Source organism: Papio anubis, chromosome 12, assembly GCF_008728515.1.
Source record: "Papio anubis isolate 15944 chromosome 12, Panubis1.0, whole genome shotgun sequence".
Classification (NCBI taxonomy): Eukaryota; Metazoa; Chordata; class Mammalia; order Primates; family Cercopithecidae; genus Papio; species Papio anubis.
The window spans coordinates 17,283,656-17,305,692 of record NC_044987.1 but is presented as its reverse complement, the minus strand read 5'-3'; the positions used below and the strand labels follow the sequence as shown (position 1 = coordinate 17,305,692).

General features: G+C 41.9%; 1 protein-coding gene across 3 annotated transcripts in view; it reads left to right on the top strand.

Annotated features, from left to right (window-relative positions):
• Positions 1-22,037, top strand: part of RNF214 (ring finger protein 214) — a 53,804-nt gene that overhangs the window by 11,508 nt on the left and 20,259 nt on the right. For all 3 annotated transcript variants that reach the window (XM_003910757.5, XM_003910758.4, XM_017948985.3), the window contains 2 exons: positions 1,431-1,571; positions 3,799-3,938. In XM_003910757.5, coding sequence (XP_003910806.1) covers positions 1,431-1,571; positions 3,799-3,938 — 281 coding nt within the window. The remainder of the gene's footprint in view (positions 1-1,430; positions 1,572-3,798; positions 3,939-22,037) is intronic.

Below are 22,037 nucleotides of genomic sequence, written 5' to 3'. Positions count from 1 at the left end.
GGTGTGATGCTGAGTAATCAGCTGTTTGGGACACCTTAGTCACATTTCAGTACATGGACTAAAGATTAGCTTGTCCCAAAGCCAAGGTCCTATCTTGAGAGTCTTTTTTATTTTTTATTTTATTTTATTTATTTATTTATTTATTTTGAGACAGAGTCTCGCTCTGTCACCCAGTCTGGAGTGCAGTGGCACAATCTCTGCTCACTGCAACCTTTGCCTCCTGGGTTCAAGTGATTCTCCTGCGTCAGCCTCCCAAGTAGCTGGGATTATAGGCATGTGCCACCATGCCTGGCTAATTTTGTATTTTTAGTAGAGATGGGATTGCACTATGTTAGCCAGGCTGGTCTCGAACTCCTGACCTCAGGTGATCCGCCCACCTCAGCTTCCCAAAGTGCTGGGATTACAGGTGTGAGCCACCGTGCCTGGCCTTGAGAGCCTTTTGTAAAAATGATTATAGTATGATATTTTCCCTGTTCGTTTTTAAAATTTTTTTTCTTTGAAAACAGTTATTTAATGAAAAAATTCAGTTTAGTGCTCTCAGTTTAAATATTATTTGGGCTACTTCATACTAAATGTGTTTTAAGTTGGCCCTCTTCAAATTTTAGTGTCCCTTTGAAAGGTAACCATTGATTTTCTTGATTTACTGACATGGGGGTGGCAGAGCCAAACTGTTTTCAGAAGCAGTTCTATTTTTTTATTTATTGTTGTTGTTTTTTGATAGAGACCAGGCTCTACTACATTGCCCAGGCTGGTCTTGAGCTTCTGGCCTCAAGCAGTCTTCCTGCCTTGGCCCCTCAAAGTGCTGGGATTGTAGGCCAGAACCACCGTGCCTTGTCTAGAAGCCTCACTTCTAATCCAGACTTTATATGAAAGCTTGCTGAGTTGTTCAGTCTGAATACCAGGTTCCCAGACATCTTTAGAGGATCCATCAGTTTTCAGTGTTATTAACCAGTAAGGAATCATGTTCCTGGACGCTTTTTTGAGAGAGTCTTGCTCTCTCGCCTAGGCTGAAGTGCAGTGGCGTGATCTCAGCTCACTGTAACCTCTGCCTCCCAGGTTCAAGCGATCATCCCACCTCAGCCTCCCAAGTAGCTGGGCCTACAGTCGGGTACCGGCATGCCCAGCTAATTTTTGTATTTTTTTAAGAGCCCAGGTTTTGCCATGTTGCCCAAGCTGGTCTCGAATTCCTGAACGCAAGTGATCCGCCTACCTCAGCCTCCCAAAGTGCTGCAGTTATAGGTGTGAACCACCATGCCCAGCCAATCTCATCATATGTTAATGAATTTAAATTTATATAGCCACATATGGTTAGTAGCTTCATTATTGGATAGTGCGGTCATAGAGCTCTATACAATGCCTTGGACAGTCACTGGTGAATGTTTCTTGTGATTAAATTAGGAAATAAACTTTTCTTGTCTTGTTCATAATAGGATAAAATGATGACAGAGAGAACACTGTTGAAAGAGCGTTACCAGGAGGTCCTGGACAAACAGAGGCAAGTGGAGAATCAGCTCCAAGTGCAATTAAAGCAGCTTCAGCAAAGGAGAGAAGAAGAAATGAAGAATCACCAGGTATTTCGCTTATATTGAAATTGTCAATGAGTTAAGCAGCAGTCTCTGATCAAACTTTAATTTTTTAAAAACTTTATGTATTTATTTATTTTTGAGACAGTCTCACTCTGTCACTCAGCCTGGAGTGCAGTAGCATAATCTTGGCTCACTGCAGCCTCTGTCTGCTGGGCTTAAGTGATCCTCCCACCTCAGCCTTCCAAGTAGCTGGGAACGCAGGTGCATGCCACTATGCCTGGCTCATTTTTTATGTTTTTGGTAGAGACAGGGTTTTGCCATGTTGCCCAGGCTGGTCTTGAACTCCAGACTCAAGAAATCCGCCCGCTTTGGCCTCCCAAAGGAGGCCTTTTTATTTCAGTTAACTCAAAAATAAAATTAAAGTTTGAGCCGTCCATACCCAACTCAAACTTTAATTTTATTTTTGAGTTAATTGAAATAAAAAGGCAAGGCCGGATGTGGTGGCTCATACCTGTAATCCCAGCACTTTGAGAGGTCGAAGCTGGTGGATCACTTGAGTCCAGGAGTTCAAACCAGCCTGGGCAACATGGCAAAATCCCATCTCTACCAAAAATACAAAAAATGAGCCGGGCATGGTGGTGCATACCTGTGGTCCCAGCTACATGGGAGGCTGAGGTGGGAGGATTGCTTAAGCCCAGAAGGCAGAGGTTGCAGTGAGCCGAGATTGTGCCACTGCACTCCAGCCTGAGTAACAGAACGATACCCTGTCTCAAAGAAAAGTATTAATACTCATAGACTTTTTTTTTTTTTTGAGAGGAGTCTCACTCTGTCACCCAGGCTGTAGTGCAGTGGCACAATCTCTGCTCACTGCAAGCTCCACCTCCTGGATTCATGCTATTCTCCTGCCTCAGCCTCCTGAGTAGCTGGGACTATAGGTGCCTGCCACCACGCCTGGCTGATTTTTTTTTTTTTTTTTATAGTAGAGACGGGGTTTCACTGTGTTAACCAGGATGGTCTTGATCTTCTGACCTCGTGATCCGCCTACCTTGGCCTCCCGAAATGCTGGGATTACAGGCGTGAGCCACTGTGCCAGACCACTCATAGACTTGTAATAGAGAATGTTTGGATAAATTAGATATATCCGTATGTTATACAGCTATTTTTGAATTAGATCGATATTTATTGACATAATACATTCATGTCAAGTAAAAGAAATCAGGATGCAAAGTAATGTATGTAAAACGACCTCATTAAAAAAAAAAGCAAAGAAATGCATATGTAAGTATGTCTTTGTGTGAGCATAGAGAAAGATGTGAAAGCATAATACAAAGCAGTTAACACACTGATCACTCTTATGGGTGGAAGTGGTATGAAGTGGGGGAGTGACTCTTTATCACCTTTGTATTATTTTACTTTTTCTTTTTTTTTTTCTTTTTTTTTGAGACTGGGTGTTGTTCTGTTGCCCAGGCTGTAGTACAGTGGGTGCAATCAAGGCTCACTGTATCCTTGACTTGACTTTCTGGGCTCAAGCTATCCTTCCACCTCAGCCTCTCGAGTATCTGGACTACAGGCATGTGCCACCACACCTGGCTAATTTTTTTTATTTTTTGTAGAGACAAGGTCTCTGTGTTGCCTAGGCTGGACTCGAACTCCTGGACACGCCGATCTTCCTGCCTTGGGTTCCCAAAGTGCGAGGATTATAGGCATGAGCCACTGTTCCTGGCCTGTTTGACTTCTTATTTAAAAAAAAAAAGTGTGTGTTTGTACATGTATATGTTTGTGTACATATATATGTGTGTGTGTATATATGTGTATATTTGTTGTTGTTAAAGAGTGAAACAGACAAAACCCATTCCTAATAAAGTAGAATCATAACAAAATGAAACAAAACAATATTTGTTGGATGTAACAGACCCTCACCTGGTACGAGAACACCTTTCTCAGCATTCTCGACAGGTGTTCATTCAGCCTTTATTTGAACACCAGTAATGGAGGGCTTACTGCTTCATGAGGCAGTATATTCCGTTTTTGAACGATTGCAATTGCTAGAAATTATTTTTCCTGTTGAGTTGAGATCTGCATTACTGTAACTTTCTCCTTTAGGTCTGAATACTGGCTTTTGGAGCTACTCTTCAACCACATTCTTTCAATTCAATTTGAATTCTCTAAAGTCAACACATGAATTTATGATAGTTGAAAATAACCTTCGCATCAAAAGAACTAACTTATTTTCTTTTTTATTTGTGTGCGACTGTAATTGTGTGGAACTCAGGAGATATTAAAGGCTATTCAGGATGTGACAATAAAGCGGGAAGAAACAAAGAAGAAGATAGAGAAAGAAAAGAAGGAGTTTTTGCAGAAGGAGCAGGATCTGAAAGCTGAAATTGAGAAGCTTTGTGAGAAGGGCAGAAGGTAACTGATGTTAAGAATAAAAACCCTGTATGTATGTATATATGCGTGAGGGGCCAGACCTGTTTGTATTTGTAGTTTCTTTCTCTTTGGTTTAATTTTTATTTGAAAAATAAGTGTGCAAGCAAAAACTCTCCAATGACTTTAGGTTTTTCAGTATCAAACATTAGACTTCATAGAAAAAAGTTCAGAGATTTATTAAATACTTTGAAATAATAACAGTTAATTGTTGAGTCCCAAGTGTGGTCAAGATTTTGATACAGTCTGGACGTAGCGGCTCACACCTGTAATCCCAGTGCTTTGGAACGCCAAGGTGGGAGGATTGCTTGAGGCCAGGAGTTTGAGACCAGCCTGAGCAAGCTAGCAAGACTCCCTCTCTACAAAGAAATTAAAAAAAAAAAAAATTAGCTGGTTGTGGTGGCACGTGGCTGTAGTCCTAGCTACTTGGGAGGCTGAGGTGGAAGAATCGCTTGAGCCCAGGAGTTCCAGGCTGTACTCAGCTATGATTACGCCACTGCACTCCAGCTTGGGTGACAGAGCAAGACCTTGTCTCTTAAATAAAAAAAATTTTTTATATGAATCTAACACTGATTTCACTTTATAACCTGATGTTTACAAGTTCAGACCATAGGCCAGGCACGGTGGCCTGTTATCCCAGCATTTGGGGAGGCTGAGGCAGGTGGATCACAAGGTCAGGAAATCGAGACCATCCTGGCCAACATGGTGAAACCCCATCTCTACTAAAATATACAAGATTAGCTGGGTGTGGCGGCACATGCCTGTAGACCCAGCTACTTGGTAGGCTGAGGCAGGGGAGTCACTTGAACCCAGGAGGCGGAAGGTGGAGGTTGCAGTGAGCTAAGATCGTGCCACTGGACTTCAGCCTGGTGACAGAGTGAGACCCTGTCTCAAAAAGAAAAAACAAAACCAAGTTCAGACCATGAGCGTACTTTGAATGATTACATTTATGTTATTCAGCATCCGAAGTAAATTTCAGACAGTAACTTTGTAAGCTGTTTGTGAAAGAATTATTTAGTGGATTTGTGTCCTTTTCTAGGTACTGCAGAAAAAGCAAAGTGGCCATAGAATTTGGTCAAATTCTCAATTTTCTAAGTTTCTTTTTTTTTTTTCTTTTGAGACGGAGTCTTGCTCTGTTGCCCAAGGTGGAGTGCAGTGGCATGATCTCGGCTCACTGCAAGCTCCGCCTCCCAGGTTTACGTCATTTTCCAGCCTCAGCCTCCTGAGTAGCTGGGACTACAGGCGCCCCCCATCATGCCCAGCTAATATTTTTGTATTTTTAGTAGAGATGGGGTTTCACCGTGTTAGCCGGGATGGTCTCGATCTCCTGACTTCATGATCTGCCTGCCTCGGCCTCCCAAAGTGCTGGGGTTACAGGTGTGAGCCACCATGCCCGGCCAATTTTCTAAGTTTCTTAAAATGACCTGTTTGAAAATCAGAATAGCTGTGAATACTCTGTTGATTTTATTTAAGTTCTACCAAAATGCTTTTTGTTTATCAAAAAAATTTTGGCTTTTTCCAATGCGTCAGACTGCTGAGTTAGCAAGCTCATATGCTGAATCATTTTCTGAGTCTCCGAGATAATAACTGTGAAGCTCAACATGAGGAATTGTGTTTGAGAGAGGGCTTGTAGACCAATCAGTTGTTCTGTTGAGAATCTAGTGATACCGAATGATTAGAAGGTGGGTCGGTTGTCTATAATGATAATTTTCCAGAAATTATGAAGAGTGTACCTGGAATAGAACACTGTCCCAGCCACTGTCAGTGATCAAAGCAGTTGCTCCCACCCCATGACATGGTCTCTGCCATTGTCTTCACAGTCTGTGTGAGAAAGATGACCATAGATATGTAGCAACTTAGCAGCAGATATTAAAGTGCAGAAACTGGGAAGATGAGTCTATAATGTTATTCTAAGCCCCGCAGAAAATTTCCTTTTGATGTGTGCTCTTTACACTCTTTTTTCTTTTTTTTTTTTTTTTTGAGATAGAGTCTTGCTCTGTCGCCCAGGTTGGAGTGCAGTGGCACAATCTCAGCTCACTGCAATCTCTGCCTCCTGGGTTCAAGTGATTCTTTTGCCTCAGCCACCTGAGTATCTGGGATTACAGGCAAGTGCCATCATGCCCAGATAATTTTTTAAATTTTTTATAAAGATGAGGATCTCACTCTGTTGACCAGGCTGGTCTCAAACTTCTGGCTTCAAGCGATCCACTTGCCTTGGCCTCCCAAAGTGCTGGGATTACAGGTGTGAGCTACCGTGCCCAACCTTTTTTTAATTTTTAATTTTTATTTTTTTACCTTCAACAAACTCACTTTTACTCTTTACATTCTTTATGTAACTCTACTATCTTTTCCATTTGATTGAATTGCTACAGATGGTGATTGATACTAATAATTTTGGTGTTTGTGTTCTTGAAGATCCATTTTTTTCTTTAAATTTATATGTCACAGTGTCAGAATAATGTTTTTTGCCATTCTTTCTGTTAAGTGTGGGATTCAGTTTTCCGGAAGCAGGGGGAATGTCTTTTGTAGGAATCTTTGTTCTAGCAGTGGTGTAGGTTTTGCTTAGCATTCCATCATTCATAGGAACCAGGACGTATAGATTTTGGTCATTATATTAGTCACCTTGGCCTGCCATAACAGAATACCATTGACTAGGTGGCTTAAACAGCAGAATATTTTACAGTTCTGGAGGCTGGAAGTCCAACGTAAAGATACTGGCAGGTTTGGTTTCTGGTGAGAATCTTTTCCTGGCTTGCCGACAGCTGCCTTCTTCTGGTCTCACATGGCTTTTGCGCTATGCATGCATATTCCTGGTGTCTCTTTCTCTTCTTATAAGGACACCAGTCCTATTGGATTAGGTTCCCACTTTATGACTTCATTTAACCATAATTGCCTCTTTCAAGGCCCGCTATCCAAATACAATTACACTGGGGTTAGGGCTTCAAGATATGAGTTTTAAGGGGCACAGTTCAGTCCATAACAATTATATTTCCTGTTTCTAGTGTTTTCATTCATTTGTTCAGCCAGCATTTATTGAATATCTACTATGAGCCAGACAGTAGGGCCTGGAGAGTAAAAAGTCTTCAAAGAGATTACTGTTTATTATGAGAGACAGATAGATAAACAGATGATTGCAAAATAGTGTAATGATACCATGACAGTGGTGGTATGAAAGCATCTGAAAGAGGCACATAACCCAGACTGGGTAGGGGAGTCATAGAGGGCTTCCCAGGGGATATCATTCCAGAATCGAGTCCTGAAAAATAAGGGGCCGAAGATAACCACCAAATGAAATGCATGATCCTTGGTTTGATCCTGAATCAAACAAACTATAATTATAGGACATTTTGGAATAATTGGGAAAATTTCAATAAGGACTACGTGTTAGGTAATATTGTGTCAGTGTTACATATTTTGGGTGTATAAGCCCATGTTGAAAAAAGTTTAAGAAGTTAAAAAAATATTTTGCATGTGATTATGACATTGTTCATTATGTAGAAAGATGTTCTTGTTCATAAGAGATACTTGCTGAAGTTTTAGGAGTTAAGTGTCATGATATAAATGTGGCAAAAAATGTAACAACTGATAAATCTAGATGACAGGTAGATATTCATTTTATTATTTTATTAACTTTTTGTTGGTTTGAAATTTTCAAAGAAGAAGTAACAGGGGTCAGGGTAGGTATAGGGAAGAATTAGCCAGGCAACAAATGAAGGAAAAGACACTGCCGGCCGGGGACTCTGAAATGAGAGAGAAAAGCAAGCCAGATGTGAAGTGGGGGAATGAGGCCAGATCAGAAAAGGCTTTTATACTGTGTTAAGGAATTTGAGTTTCTCCATGATAGAGATATTGAAGGATTTTTAAGGGAGGAGAGTATCAAATGATACAATTTGCGTTTTATTTTTATTTTATTTTACTTTTTTATTTTTTGAGACAGAGTTTTGCTCTGTTGCCCAGGCAGGAGTGCAGTGGTACGATCTTGGCTAACTGCAACCTCCATCTCCTGGGTTCAAGTGATTCTCCTGCCTCAGCCTCCCGAATAGCTGTAACTACAGGCCTGTGCCACTATGCCTGGCTAGTTTTTGTGTTTTTAGTAGAGACAAGGTTTCACCATGTTGGCCAGGCTAGTCTTGAACTCCTGACCTCAAGTGATCCACCCGCCTTGGCCTCCCAAAGTGGTAGGATTATGGGTGTGAGCCATCATGCCTGGCCTACAATTTGCATTTTAAGTAGATTACTTGGGCAGTTGGAAAATGGATTGGATTAGTGTATTTGACCAGTTAAGGGGACTTATCTTGTCAGAGCCTAGGTTAGAATAATTATGGCTGAAACTAAAGTAGTGCCAGTGGGAATGAGAGAAGTGAACACATTTATAAGACATTTAGGGGCAGCACTGATCAATGTGGGTAGACAGGGTTGAGTTAGGGATCACTCCCATATTTCTGGCTTGGAAAATTAGGGAAATAATGGGGTTCTTTAATAAGATGTCTTATCTGTCTTATACGTTTTAACTTAAATTCTGCCTTCTTTGCAGAATTGCTTGTGCCATTTCTTTATGAACTGAATCTGAAATTTTTGTTTTGTTTTGTTTTGTTTTTTGAGACGGAGTCTTGCTCTGTCACCCAGGCTGGAATGCAGTGGTGTGATCTCGGCTCACTGCAGCCTCCATCTCCCGGATTCAAGCAATTCTCCTGCCTCAGACTCCCAAGTAGCTGGGACTACAGGTGCCTGCCACCACACCCGGCTCATTTTTTGTGTTTTTAGTAGAGACAGGGTTTCACCGTGTTAGCCAGGATGGTCTCAATCTCCTGACCTCGTGATCTGCCCGCCTTGGCCTCCCAAAGTGCTAGGATAACAGGCATGAGCCACCTCGCCTGGCCTGAAATTTTTTTTTTTTTGATGTTTTATTCTTTGTTTCTTTTAGTGCCATATATCTGATAATTATTTGATAAGTGTTTATTCTATCACTGGATTGGAAATTAAGGGAATTTCACATTAATATTATATAAAGATGAATTTGCTTAATAGAAATCTGCTAAGTGCTTTGTACTATTTGAAGGTAGTCACTATGTATTTCAATGTAATTATAATTTTTTTATTTTTAGAAACAGGATCTCACTCTGTTGGCCAGGCTGGAGTGTAGTAGTGGTACAGTCACGGCTCACTGAAGTCTTGAACTCCTGAGTTCAAGCCATCCTTCTGCCTCAGCCTCCCAAGTAGCTGGGACTACAGGTGTGCACCACCTTGCCCATCTAAGTTTTTCTATTTTGTAGAGACTGGATCTCAGTTTGTTGGCCAGGCTGATCTCAAACTCCTGCCCTTTACCTCCCAAAATTTTAGGATTACAGGTGTGAGCCACTGTACCTGGTCTAATTATATTTTTAAAGGAGACAAACCGAATTTACCAAAATGTAAAAGATCAAATATTTAGTTTAGTCATGTATTTGATTTTTTTTCTCCTGGACACCTGGTTGCTTTGTCCTGGAAGTTGTCTTGCTTTTGCAGGGACAATTTCTAGTTCCCAGCTTTTATCCTTCAGGTAATTGCTGGCATTAGAAAGGTGAGGTTTCCCTGTTAGTGCTTTTCCAGTGCAGAACCTCTTTTAAGCTCCCTACCTTTAACAGTGACTTATTGTGTCCAGGTGCAATGGCTTATGCCTGTAATCCCAGCACTTTGGGAGGCCAAGGCGGGAGGATCGCTTGAGCCCAGGAGTTTGAGACCAGCCTGGGCAATATAGTGAGACCTTATCTCTATAAAAAAAAAAATTAAAAAAAAACAAAAAACGACATCAACAACAAGACAACAGTGACTCATTGAGAATGGCAGTAAGGCTCATGGTGACCTTGTGTTTTAAAAGACATAATTGATTTATATTTTCATAGATGTAGCTTTGGACAAGGCACGTAAAAACTGCAACATCAAACAATATTTTTCTTTTTAAAAAAAACTTCTCTGAACTTGCCCGATCAATTCGTAGGATAGAATGACAGGTACGTAGCAGATTAAGGGAGTTACTGTTCATTGGAAGCATTACTCTGGATGTAATGTAAGAGTCTATGTTGGCTGGGTGCAGTGGCTCATGCCTGTTATCCCAGCACTTTGGGAGGCCGAGGGGTGCAGATCACCTGAGGTCAGGAGTTGGAGATCAGCCTGGCCAACGTGGCGAAACCCCATCTGTACTAAAAAAAAAATTAGCCAGGCGTGGTAGTGGCTGCCTGTAGTCCCAACTACTTGGGAGGCTGAGACATAAGAATTGCTTAAACCCAGGAGACGGAGGTCGCAGTGAGCTGAGATCATGCCGCTGAACTCCAGCTTGGGTGACAGAGCGAGATTCCATCTCAAAGAAAAAAAAAAGAGTCCATGCTAAATTAAAATTGAGGCCAGGCAAGGTAGTTCACACGTGTAATCCTAGCACTTTTGGAAGGCTGAGGTGGGAGGATCACTTGAGGTCAGGTGTTCGGGACCAGCCTGGGCAATATAGTGAGACCTCATCTCTGCTAAAAGTAAAGAAATGTGCCGGGCATAGTGGTACATGCCTATAGTCCCAACTACTGGGGAGGCTGAAGCGGGAGGATCATTGATCCTAGGGGTTCAAGATTGCAGTGAGCTATAATTGCACCACTGTACTCCAGCCTGGGTGATAGAGCCAGACCCTATCTCAAAAAATAAAACTGTCAAGTGCAAGAGGATATGTTTTGGAAAATTTTCACCAAGTGCTGTTGTATTTAACTACTTGAGAGGTATGCTTTGAAGTCCTAATAGCTTACATAGCAGTCAACAAATCTAGTGTTCCTTAGGTGGAAAACAGTAAGCTAGGCTGTTGCAACATCCCATATTTTGACCATAGGTTTCAGTCCTTCTTTTTTTTTTTGAGATGGAGTTTCACTCTTGTCGCCTAGGGTGGAGTGCAATGGCATGATCTCGTCTCATTGCAGTCTCCGCCTCCCAGGTTCAAGTGATTCTCCTGTCGCAGCCTCCTGAGTGGGATTACAGGCGCCTGTCACCACACCCAGCTAATTTTTGTATTTTTAGTAGGGATGGGGTTTCACCATGGTGGCCACATTGGTCTTGAATTCCTGACTTCAGGTGGTCCGCCCGCCTTGGCCTCCCAAAGTGCTGGGATTACAGGTGTGAGCCATTGCACTTGGCCAGTTCTTCTGACTTTGTCTTATTCCCAATAAATTTACACTTTGACCATATGAAGATCTCTTTCTTGTTCAGTGACCTCACTCCATTTCCTCCGAGTCTGTCAACTCCCTGGAAGTATTTCTTTCCATAGCCAGCCTTTACTTATGGTCTATTACTGGAATTACTTGCTTACTATTACCATCAGTTATCTTGGTGCCTTGTTCTTTTCATTTTATTTTCCTGTAGTACTGCAGTCCTTAGTCAAGTCAGCCAGCTGACCTCTTCCTTCTTCTTTTTTTTTTTTGTTTTTTGTTTTTTGTTTTTTGAGACAAGAGTCTCGCTCTGTCACCCAGACTGGAGTCCAATGGCGCGATGTCAGCTCACTGCAGCCTCTGCCTCCCGGGCTCAAGTGATTCTCCTGCCTCAGCCTCCTGAGTAGCTGGGATTACAGGTGCCCACCACCATGCCTGGCTAATTTTTTGTATTTTTATTAGAGACGGGGTTTCATCATGTTGGCCAGTATGGTTTTGAACTTCGGACCTCAAGTGATCCACCCGCCTCGGCCTCCCAAAGTGCTCAGATTACAGGCTTGAGCCCCTGCGCCCAGCCCACCTCTTCATTCTTACACTTGGGCTGCTGAGTGCTGCTGGAGAAAATCACACAACTGTGTGTCTTGGGGCCAGAATACATTTATGACTTACAGCATCACCTGGATCCTCAGGGCTTCCTCTTCCTCGGAGGTCTATCCCAAACTTAAATCTCTCTTTCTAAACTTCCTGTCTCCACCATTTCTCTTCTTTTTTTTTTTTTTTTTTTTGCGACTTTGAGACAGAGTCTCGCGCTGTGTCACCCAGGCTGGAGTGCAGTGGCGCGATCTCGGCTCACTGCAAGCTCCGCCTCTCAGGTTCACGCCATTCTCCTGCCTCAGCCTCCGAGTAGCTGGGACTACAGGCGCCCGCCACCACGCCCGGCTAGTTTTTTTGTATTTTTAGTAGAGACGGGGTTTCACCATGTTAGCCAGGATGGTCTCGATCTCCTGACCTCGTGATCCACCCGCCTCGGCCTCCCAAAGTGCTGGGATTACAGGCTTGAGCCACCGCGCCCGGCCACCATTTCTCTTCTTACCCTTAGCAGATGATCTTGTCTTTTATTTCTCAGAAACAAGATATCATCAATGAAAACTTCCCTCAGTTTTCTAACCATCAGAGGCATTCATCCTTTCTTCCTGTCCTTGTGTCTGACTCTAAAATTCTACCTGTATGTACATCCCACTCCTTTTTGCTTCTGCTATTTCTCCATAGATGACTTCACTTTTTCCTCTAGTATGTAAGCTGAATGCTGGGGCCATCCTAAATTCCCCTCTTAGCCCTCTCCATCACATCCACTTTAATATGTCTTATAGATGCTCTGATTTTTATTCTTTTTACAATTTCACTGTCAGTATTCAATATAGTCTCTTGTTTTTATTCTTTAAATTAATTTCTTTTTCTTCGTAGAGACAGGGTCTCAACTATGTTTCCCAGGCTGGTCTTGAACCCCTGGGCTCAAGTGGATCCTCCCACCTCAGCCTCCCAAAGTGCTGGGATTATAGAAATGAGCCACTATACCCAGCCTCTTGTATATTCTTAATATTAATTATTCTTTCTCTCTGTCACTGTCAGTTCTCTTTAGTTTTCCTAGAGTACTGAGATGAGCTCCTCAACTTTCTTTGCTTCCTGCCTGCCTGCTTTCTCATTGTCTAAATCACTGCTACCATTGAAATCATTCCAAGATACAAATCTGATAATGTCATTTCCCTGCTTAAATTTTTTCATAGTTCTGTATAGTATTTAGGGTAAACTTTTAACCCTTTACTTAGTATAAGAGGCCTTCAGTTACCTCTTCCACATTTATGTCTCTAGGTATATCCTTACCACTTGCCCACACAACTGTCCTGGTTTATACCTAACTACTATATGCAGTATTCTGAACGTACTTAAAAATCAGCCTGTGCCACCTGCTCTAGAAAGCTTTCCCAGACACTCTCCTTCCCTCCCCTTCATATACCCTGACTGACTAATATAGCTAATCTTCCTCTTCACTCACCTAGCATGTTGTGTATACCACTATCATAACACTTCTTCGTGGCCTTTTTTGTTTACTTAACTGCCTCCACGATTATATAGTTAGCTGGTTGACGGCAACTGTTTTGATTAGCTATCACTGTGTAAAAATATACCACTGTAAAAGTTGATATCTTGAAACAATAGTAATTTATTATTTCTCACAATTCTTTGGGTGGATTGCTTCTCAGATGGATGGTTCTGTTGGCCTCGTTTGGAGTCATTCATGTGGCTCCAGTCAGGTTGTGGCTGGGGCTGGGACATCCAAGATGGCTTCATTCATATACCTGGCCCTTTGTGGGGAACTCCTGGAAAGCTGAGCTCAGCTGGAGCGTTGGAATGCCATGCCTTTCTCATTCTCACTCTTGCCATGTAGTCTCGGGGCTTCTCCCTCTCCAGCAGACGAGCCAGATTTCTTCCGTGGTAGCCCAGAGCTCTGAGTTCCAAAGCAGAAGCTGCCAGGCTCTCTTAAGGCTTAGATTTTGAACCAGTGCAGTGCTAGTTCTGTGACATTGTGTTGGTTAATATGAGTCACAAGACTAACCCAGATTTGTTTTGGAAAGGACTACACGGAATGTGATCACTAGAAGGCTTGGTTCATTGGAAGGGTTCGTATTTGGAGACTTGCTACCACAGCCAGTAACACATTTCACTTTTTCTGCTTGGTATTATCGTAGTATCTTCTAGATATGGGAAATAATAAAAGTTACACAAATAAGAGATACATAATTAAAGATCTTTTAGAAATATTCAGGATGAATTGTAGGGAGAGACAGAGACTGGGACATCAGCTAGTACACTCTTGCAATAAAGTGAGCATAAGAATCATTATGGCCTGCTGCAGTGGCTCACATGCCTATAATCCCAGCTGTTTGGGAGGCCAAAGCAGGAGGATTACATGAGCGCAGGAGTTCGAGACCAGCCTGGGCAACATGGGGAAATCCTATCTCTACAAAAAATACAGAAATTAGCTGGGCATGTTGGCATGTGCCTGTAGTCCCAACTATTTGGGAGGCAGAGGTGGGAGGATTGCTTGAGTTCAGGAGGTCAAGGTTATAATGAGCCATAACTGTGCCACTGCACTCCAGCCTGGGCAACAAAGTGAAATCCTGTCTCAAAAAAAATAAAGTAAAATAAAAAATCATTATCAGACTAGTGGTGGAATGAAACGAAATGGAAAGGAAATGGTTTCAGGAAGAGTTGTCTGATTATTTTGAGAAATAAAGCAGAAGAAGTCAAAAATAACATCACTGTTGGAATTCTTGTTGTCAGTTTTGAGGGTGAAGTCATACATTTGATGATATGGTACATTCAAGTACTTAGTAGGTCTCTGGAAATGAGAGACTTGAATGTAGAAGAGATGCTCTGTCTTGACTGGGAGTTGACTACATGGAGATGATAGTTACAATGGAAGGGAATTTTTGGTGGGAAAATAGAGAAGGGCTTAGTACTACACTCTGAGGTATACTTACAGTTTGGGAGTAGAAAGAAGTAGGAAAGACAAAAAGAATAATGAGAGAAAGAAAGGGAAGTTTAGAATAGTAGTATACATTTTCCAAAGGAAGAGGATGCTTAACAGTGTTAGAATCTGCAGGGAAATATAAATGAGAACCAAGTCTGAATAATAGCAATTGGCAATTGTTGAGTGTTGTGATGCTATTCGGTAATCAACTGGGATTTTTAGGCAAAGGAATTAAATTGCTAGATTTACTTCTCCCCTAATATTTTGTTATGAAAATTTTCAAACATTGAGAGAAGCTGAAAGTATTGTACATTAACACTCATCACCTGGATTCAACAATCAATATTCTATTACAGTTGTTTTTGTCAACCTTTCCATCTATCATCCCTCTATCTATTCATCAATCCGTCTTTTCTTTTTGAGACAGCGTCTTGCTCTGTCACCAGGCTGGAGGGCTTACTGCAACCTCCGCCTTCCGAGTTCAAGCAATTCTCCTGCCTCAGCCTCCCTAGTAGCAGCGACTACAGGTACCCACCACCACGCCCGGCTAGTTTTTGTATTTTTAGTAGAAACGGGGTTTCACTGTGTTGGCCAGGATGGTCTCAATCTCTTGACCTCGTGATGCACCCACTTGGCCTTCCAAAGTGCTGGGATTACAGGTGTGAGCCACCGTGCTCAGCCCCGTCTTTTCTTTTTTGTTCAGAGGAGACACCACATGAGGTCTTATTTTTTCTTTCTTTTTTTTTTTTTTTTTAATCTGAGGTCTTATTTTTTTCATTGCATATCAGAATAAGTTGCAATCATCAGTAACTTCACCCCTAAACATATATATATGTACATCATTAATTAGAGTTTAATATTTATTTGCATTTTTGGGTAATAAAATTTATATGCAGTTAAATACACAAATCTTTTTTTTTTTTCACTTAAGTCCACTGGTTGAAAAATACATAAATCTTAAGGGAACCATTCAGTGAGTTTTGACAAATGTATGCACTTGTGTAATTCAGACCAGACCCCATCAAGATATATAAAATACATTACTGTTAAACCTGAAAGTTCACTCTTGTGCCTTCCCAGTCAGTCCCTGCCCCCACTCTCCCCAAACCAACCATTGTTGTGGTTTTTTACCATAGTTTAGTTCTGCATGTTCTAGAGCTTCACATAAATGGAATCGATCATACACCGTGTACTCTTTTGTATCAGAATTATTTCATTCAACAGAATGCTTTTAATATTCATATTGTCCGTTTTTACTGTGTTTATTTTATTTATTTATTTATTTTTGAGAATGAGTTTCACTCTGTCATCCAAGCTGGAGCGCAGTGACATGATCTTGACTCACTGCAACTTCCACCTGCCGGGTTTGAGCAATTTTTCCACCTCAACCTCTCGAGTAGCTGGCATTACAGACGTGTACCACCACACCCAGCTCATTTTTATATTTTTAGTAGAGACAGGGTTTTGCCATGTTGCCCAGGCTGGTCTCAAACTCCTGACCTGAAGTCATCTGCCCGCCTCCACCTCCCGAAGTGCTGGGGTAGTAAGCGTGAGCCACCGCGCCCGGCTTTATTGTTGAATAGTGTTCCTCTTACTGATGTATTGGAGTTTGTTTATTCTCCTGTTGATGATCATGTAGTGGTTTTCAGATTTTGACTGTTACGAATAAAGCTGCTATGAACATTCAAGTGCAAGTCATAAAGACTTCAAACATATCCTTTTATTTCTCTTGGGTAGATTCCTAGCAGAATCTGCTGGACTGTAGGTAGGTATATGAACAGTTTTATAAGAAACGGCCAGATATGCCTCCAAATTGCGTATACCATTTTACACTCTGTCAACCGTATATGAGAGTTCTGGTTGCTTCACATCTTTGCTGTTCAAGGGCTTGCATAGTAGTGTTTCATTGTGTGTTTGTTTTGTTTTTTAGAGATTGCAGATGGTTTGAATCATTGTGGTTTTAATATCCCTAATGACTCATGATGATGTCTCTTTTTGTATTTGCTTATTGGCCATTTGTATATTGTATTTTGGGAAGCATCTAACTTTTTTATCCCTTTTCTTGGGGGATTGAGTTTTTGACTTTTTATTGTTGTGTAGTAGAAGTTCTTTTTATATTTTCAATATAAGTTCTTTGTCAGATATATGTTGTGTAAAAATTTTCTTCTGCTCTCTTACATGACTATTCACTTTTTAATTGCATTTTTGATGAAATAATGTCTAATTCATTAAACTTTTCTTTTATAGGTAGTGCTTTCTCTGTCTTTTCTAAGTTACCTTTGCCCACCCTGAAGTAGCAGAGATGTTCTCCTGTATTTTGTTATGGACACTTTATCATTTTAACTTTTATATTCATGTCTCTGATGCATCTCAAATTCCTTGATTTTTTTTTTCTCCCCCGGGAGGCACAACATTGGAATGTATGTTTGTTTTTTTACAGACGAAGTCTCACTGTGATGCCCAGGTTGGAGTGCAGTGGCTTTTCACAGGTGGCAGTCATAGCTCACTGTGACCTTGAACTCCTGGCCTCAAACAATCCTTCTGTCTCACCCTCCCAAGTAGCTGGAACTACAGCCATGTACCACCACACTGTTCAAATTAATTTTTGCATATGGTGAGAAGTAAAGGTTGAGGTTTATTTTTTCCATGTGGATATCCAGTTGTTCCAGCACCATTTATTGAAAAGACTTTCCTTTCCTTATTTGATTGCTTGGCACTTTTGCCAAAAACCAAATGACGATATGAGTCACGTGTATGAATAGTAGGTCTATTTCTGAATGCTATTCTATTGTGTTGATATACTTGTCTATATACTACATTACACTGTCTGCTGGGCATGGTGGCTCATGCCTGTAATCCCAGCACTTTGGGAAGTCAAGACAGGAGGATCACTTGATACTAAGAGTTCGAGACCAGCCTGGGCAACACAGTGAGACTTAGTCTCTATTTCTTTTTTTTTTCCCTTTGTTCTTTTTTATTTGAGACGGAGTTTCACTCTTGTTGCCCAGGCTGGAGTGCAATAATGGTGTGATCTCGGCTTACTGCAACCTCCGCCTCCCGGGTTCAAGCGGTTCTTTTGTCTTAGCCTCCCGAGTGGCTGGGACTACAGGCATGCGCCACCATGCCTGGCTGATTTGGTATTTTTAGTAGAGATGAGGTTTCTCCATGTTGGTCAGGCTGGTCTTGAACTGCCGACCTCAGGTGATCTGCCCGCCTCGGCCTCCCAAAGTGCTGGGATTACAGGCATGAGCCACTGCACCCGGCCGATCTTTGTTTCTTTATTAAATTTTTTTTTGTTAAATAATTTATATAAATAAAACATTCATGCTGTCGTGATTGTGTTATATCTTTATCATAAGTCATGAAATCATATAATACAAGGTCTTCTACTTTTTTCCAAGACATTCTAGGTCCTTTGCACATTCTAGCTTTTCAGCATTTTCATGTATTTTTTATTTTTCTGAGACAGTGTCTCAAGGCTGGAGTACAGTGGCATGATCACGGCTCACTGCAGCCTCGACCTCGTGGGCTCCAGCAATCCTCTCATCTCAGCCTCCATAGTAGCTGGGACTACAGATGCTCATTACCACACCCAGCTAATTTTTTGTCTTTTTTGTAGAGACAAGGTTTCGCCATGTTGTCCAGGCTGGTCTTGAACTCCTAGACTCAAGCAGTCAGCCCGCCTCAACCTCCCAAAATTTTGGGATTACAGGCGTCAGCCACTGCACCTGGCGTCGTGTATTTTAGAATCAGTTTGCCAGTTTCTACAAAAAAAGATACAACTGGTAGGAACATACATTAACTTGGGAAAAGTTGACATCTTAACAATATTAAATCTTCTAATTCATAAATATGATACATCTTTCTGTTTATTTAGGTCTTTATCTCAGCAACATTTTATTGTTTTCAGTGTACAGATCTTGCACATTTTTCTTTAAACTTATTCCTAAATATTTTATGTTCTTTGATGCTATTGTAAATGAAATTAAGAATTTTTTAAAATTTTCAATTGCTGCTAAGTACAACTTATTTTTGTTTTTGGCCTTGTACCTGCTATTTTGCTAAATTTCTGTATCAGTGTATTAGTTGTTTTGTATATTCTTCAAGATTTTATTTCTTTCTTTTTTTTTTTTTTGAGACGAAGTTTTGCTCTTGTTGTCCAGGCTGGATTGCAATGGCACGATATCAGCTCACTGCAACCTCTGCCTCCCAGGTTCAAGTGATTCTCCTGCCTCAGCTTCCCGAGTAGCTGGGATTACAGGCATGCACCACCACACCCGGCTAATTTTGTATTTTTAGTAGAGATGGGGTTTCTCCATGTTGGTCAGGCTGGTCTCAAACTCCTGACCTCAGATGATCTGCCCACCATGACCTCCCAAAGTGCTGGGATTACAAGCGTGAGCCACCTTGCCCCGCCAAGATTTTCCACATAAACAATCATGGTATCTCTGAATACACAGTTTTATCTTCCTTTCAAACCCTTAAGCCTTTTATTTCTTATAAATATTATTGCACTGACTAGGACCTCCAGTACAATATTGAATAGAAGTGGTAGAGTGAATATCTTTGCCTTGTTCCTGCTCTTAGAGGATAGGTCTTTAATATTTTACCATTAAGTTTGATGCTGACTATAGGTTTTTTGTGTATACCTTTTGTCAAATAGAAGAAGTTACATTCTATTTCTAATTCTCTGAGACTTATTAAAATGAATGGGTACTTCATTTTGTCAAATGCTTTTTCTGCATATTTAAAAATTATTGGCTGGGCTCAGTGGCTCACGCCTGTAATCCCAGCACTTTGGGAGGCCGAGGCAGGTGGATCACCTGAGGTCAGGAGTTCGAGACCAGCCTGGCCAAAATACAAGAATTAGCCGGACATGGTGGCAGGCGCCTGTAAATCCAGCTACTCTGGAGGCTGAGGCAGGAGAATCACTTGAACCTGGGAGGTGGAGGTTGCAATGAGCTGAGATCGTGCCTCTGCACTCCAGCTTGGGCAACAGAGCAAGACTCCATCTCAAAAAAATTATCAAATGATTTTTCTCGTTTATTATGTTAATACAGTGTATTACATTGATTTATTTTATTTAATTAATTTTTGTGTGTGCATGACAGAATCTCCCTGTGTCACCCAGGACGGAGTGCTGTGGCATGGTCTTGGCTCACTGCAACCTCCGCCTCCTGGGTTCAAGCGATTTTCCTGCCTTAGCCTCCCGAGTAGCTGGGATTACTGGTGCGTGCCACCATGCCCAGCTAATTTTTGTATTTTTAGTAGAGACAAGGTTTTGCCATGTTGGCCAGGCTGGTCTCGAACTCCTGACCTCAAGCCGTCTGCCTGGCTCAGCCTCCCAAAGTGCTGGGATTACAGGTGTGAGCCACTGCAGCATTTCAAATGTTTAACCAACCTTCCATTTGTGAGATAAACCCAACATGGACGAGACATACTATTTTTATATGTTGCCAAATTCAATTTGCTAATATTTTATTAAGGACTTTATGTCTGTTTTTGTTTTTGTTTTTTCTTTTTTTTTCTTTTTTTAGTTTGTTTGGTTTTTGAGTTGGGGTCTTGCTCTGTTGCCCAGGCTGGGATGCAGTGATATGGTCATAGTTCACTGGAGCCTCAAACTCATGGGTTCAAGTGATCCTCTCACCTCAACCTCCCAAGTAACTGGGACTATAGGCATGTGCCACCATGCCTGGCTAATTTTTAAAAATTTTTTGCAGATACAGGGTCTCGCTATATTGTCTAGGTTAATCTTGAACTCCTGGCCACAAGTGATCCTCCTGCCTTGGCCTCCCTAAGTGCTGAGATTACAAGCGTAAGCTACCATGCCTGACCCTTTGTCTGTGTTTATTGAGGAACATTGTTGTGTGTGTGTGTATGTGTAATTTAAAAAATTTAATGGCCGGGCGCGGTGGCTCACGCCTGTAATCCCAGCACTTTGGGAGGCCGAGGCGGGCGGATCACGAGGTCAGGAGATCGAGACAATCCTGGCTAACACGGTGGAACCCCGTCTCTACTAAAAATACAAAAAATTAGCCGGGCGTGGTGGTGCGCGCCTGTAGTCCCAGCTACTCGGAGGCTGAGGCAGGAGAATGGCGTGAACCCGGGAGGCGGAGCTTGCAGTGAGCCGAGATTGCGCCACTGCACTCCAGCCTGGGTGACAGAGCGAGACTCCGTCTCAAAAAAAAAAAAAAAAAAAAAAAATTTAGTTATATCAGTTACTTAGGCCAGAGGGATGTTAAAAGCTCTATAGGCCAGAGAGATGTTAAAAGCCCTTTCCATTCCGTTCCGTTCCGTTTTTGAGACAGGGTGTTGCTCTGCCACCCAGGTTGAAGTGCAGTAGTGCAGTAGTGGCACAATCATGGCTCACTGCAGCCTCAACCTGGGTTCACGCAATTCTCCCACCTCAGCCTCGTGAGAAGCTGTGACTACAGTTGTGTGCTACCACACCTGGCTAATTTTTATGTTTTTTATAGAGACGGAGTTTCAGTATGTGGCTCAGGCTGGTCTTGAACTTCTGGGCTCAAGCAGTCCACTTGCCTCAGCCTCCCAAAGTGTTGAGATTACAGGCATGAACCACTACGCCCAGCCACTTTTTTTCCCCTTTTTATTCAGTCAATTTTTGTTTCTTATATTTTGAAACTATATTATTAGATACATATACATTTATGATTGTTATTGTAGGGGAGGGAAAATGATTTCCCTAAATTCTTTGGCTGGGTCATTAATTTAGCTGACATGAGACAGATTAACAGGAGAGAAAAACATTTTTTGTTTTTGAGATGGAGTCTCGCTCTGTCGCCAGGCTGGAGTGCAGTGGTGCGGTCTCGGCTCACTGCAACCTCCGCCTCCTGGGTTCAAGCAATTCTCCTGCCTCAGCCCGCCAAAGTAGCTGGGATTACAGGCATGCGCCACCATGCCTGGCTGATTTTTGTATTTTTACTAGAGATGTGGTTTCCCCATGTTGGCCAGGCTGGTCTTGAACTCCTGACCTCATGATCCACCAGCGGATTCAGAAAGATTTATAATTTTCTTGGATAAAGTACCTGGAAATTTTTTAGAGTCATAATTGTAGAAACTTAGAATTATCTCTTAGTTTTGTTGTTGTTGTTGTTGTTGTTGTTGTTTGAGACAGAGTTTCTTTCTTGTTGCCCAGGCTGGAGTGCAATGGCACGATCTCGGCTCACTGCAACCTCTGCCTCCAAGGTTCAAGCAGTTCTCCTGTCTCCGTCTCCTGAGTAGCTGGGATTACAGGCCCCCACTACTATGCCTGGCTAATTTTTGGTATTTTTAGTAGAAACGGGGTTTCACCATGTTGGCCAGGCTGGTTTCAAACTCCTGACCTCAGGTGATCTGCTCGCCTTGGCCTCCCAAAGTGTTGGGATTACAGGC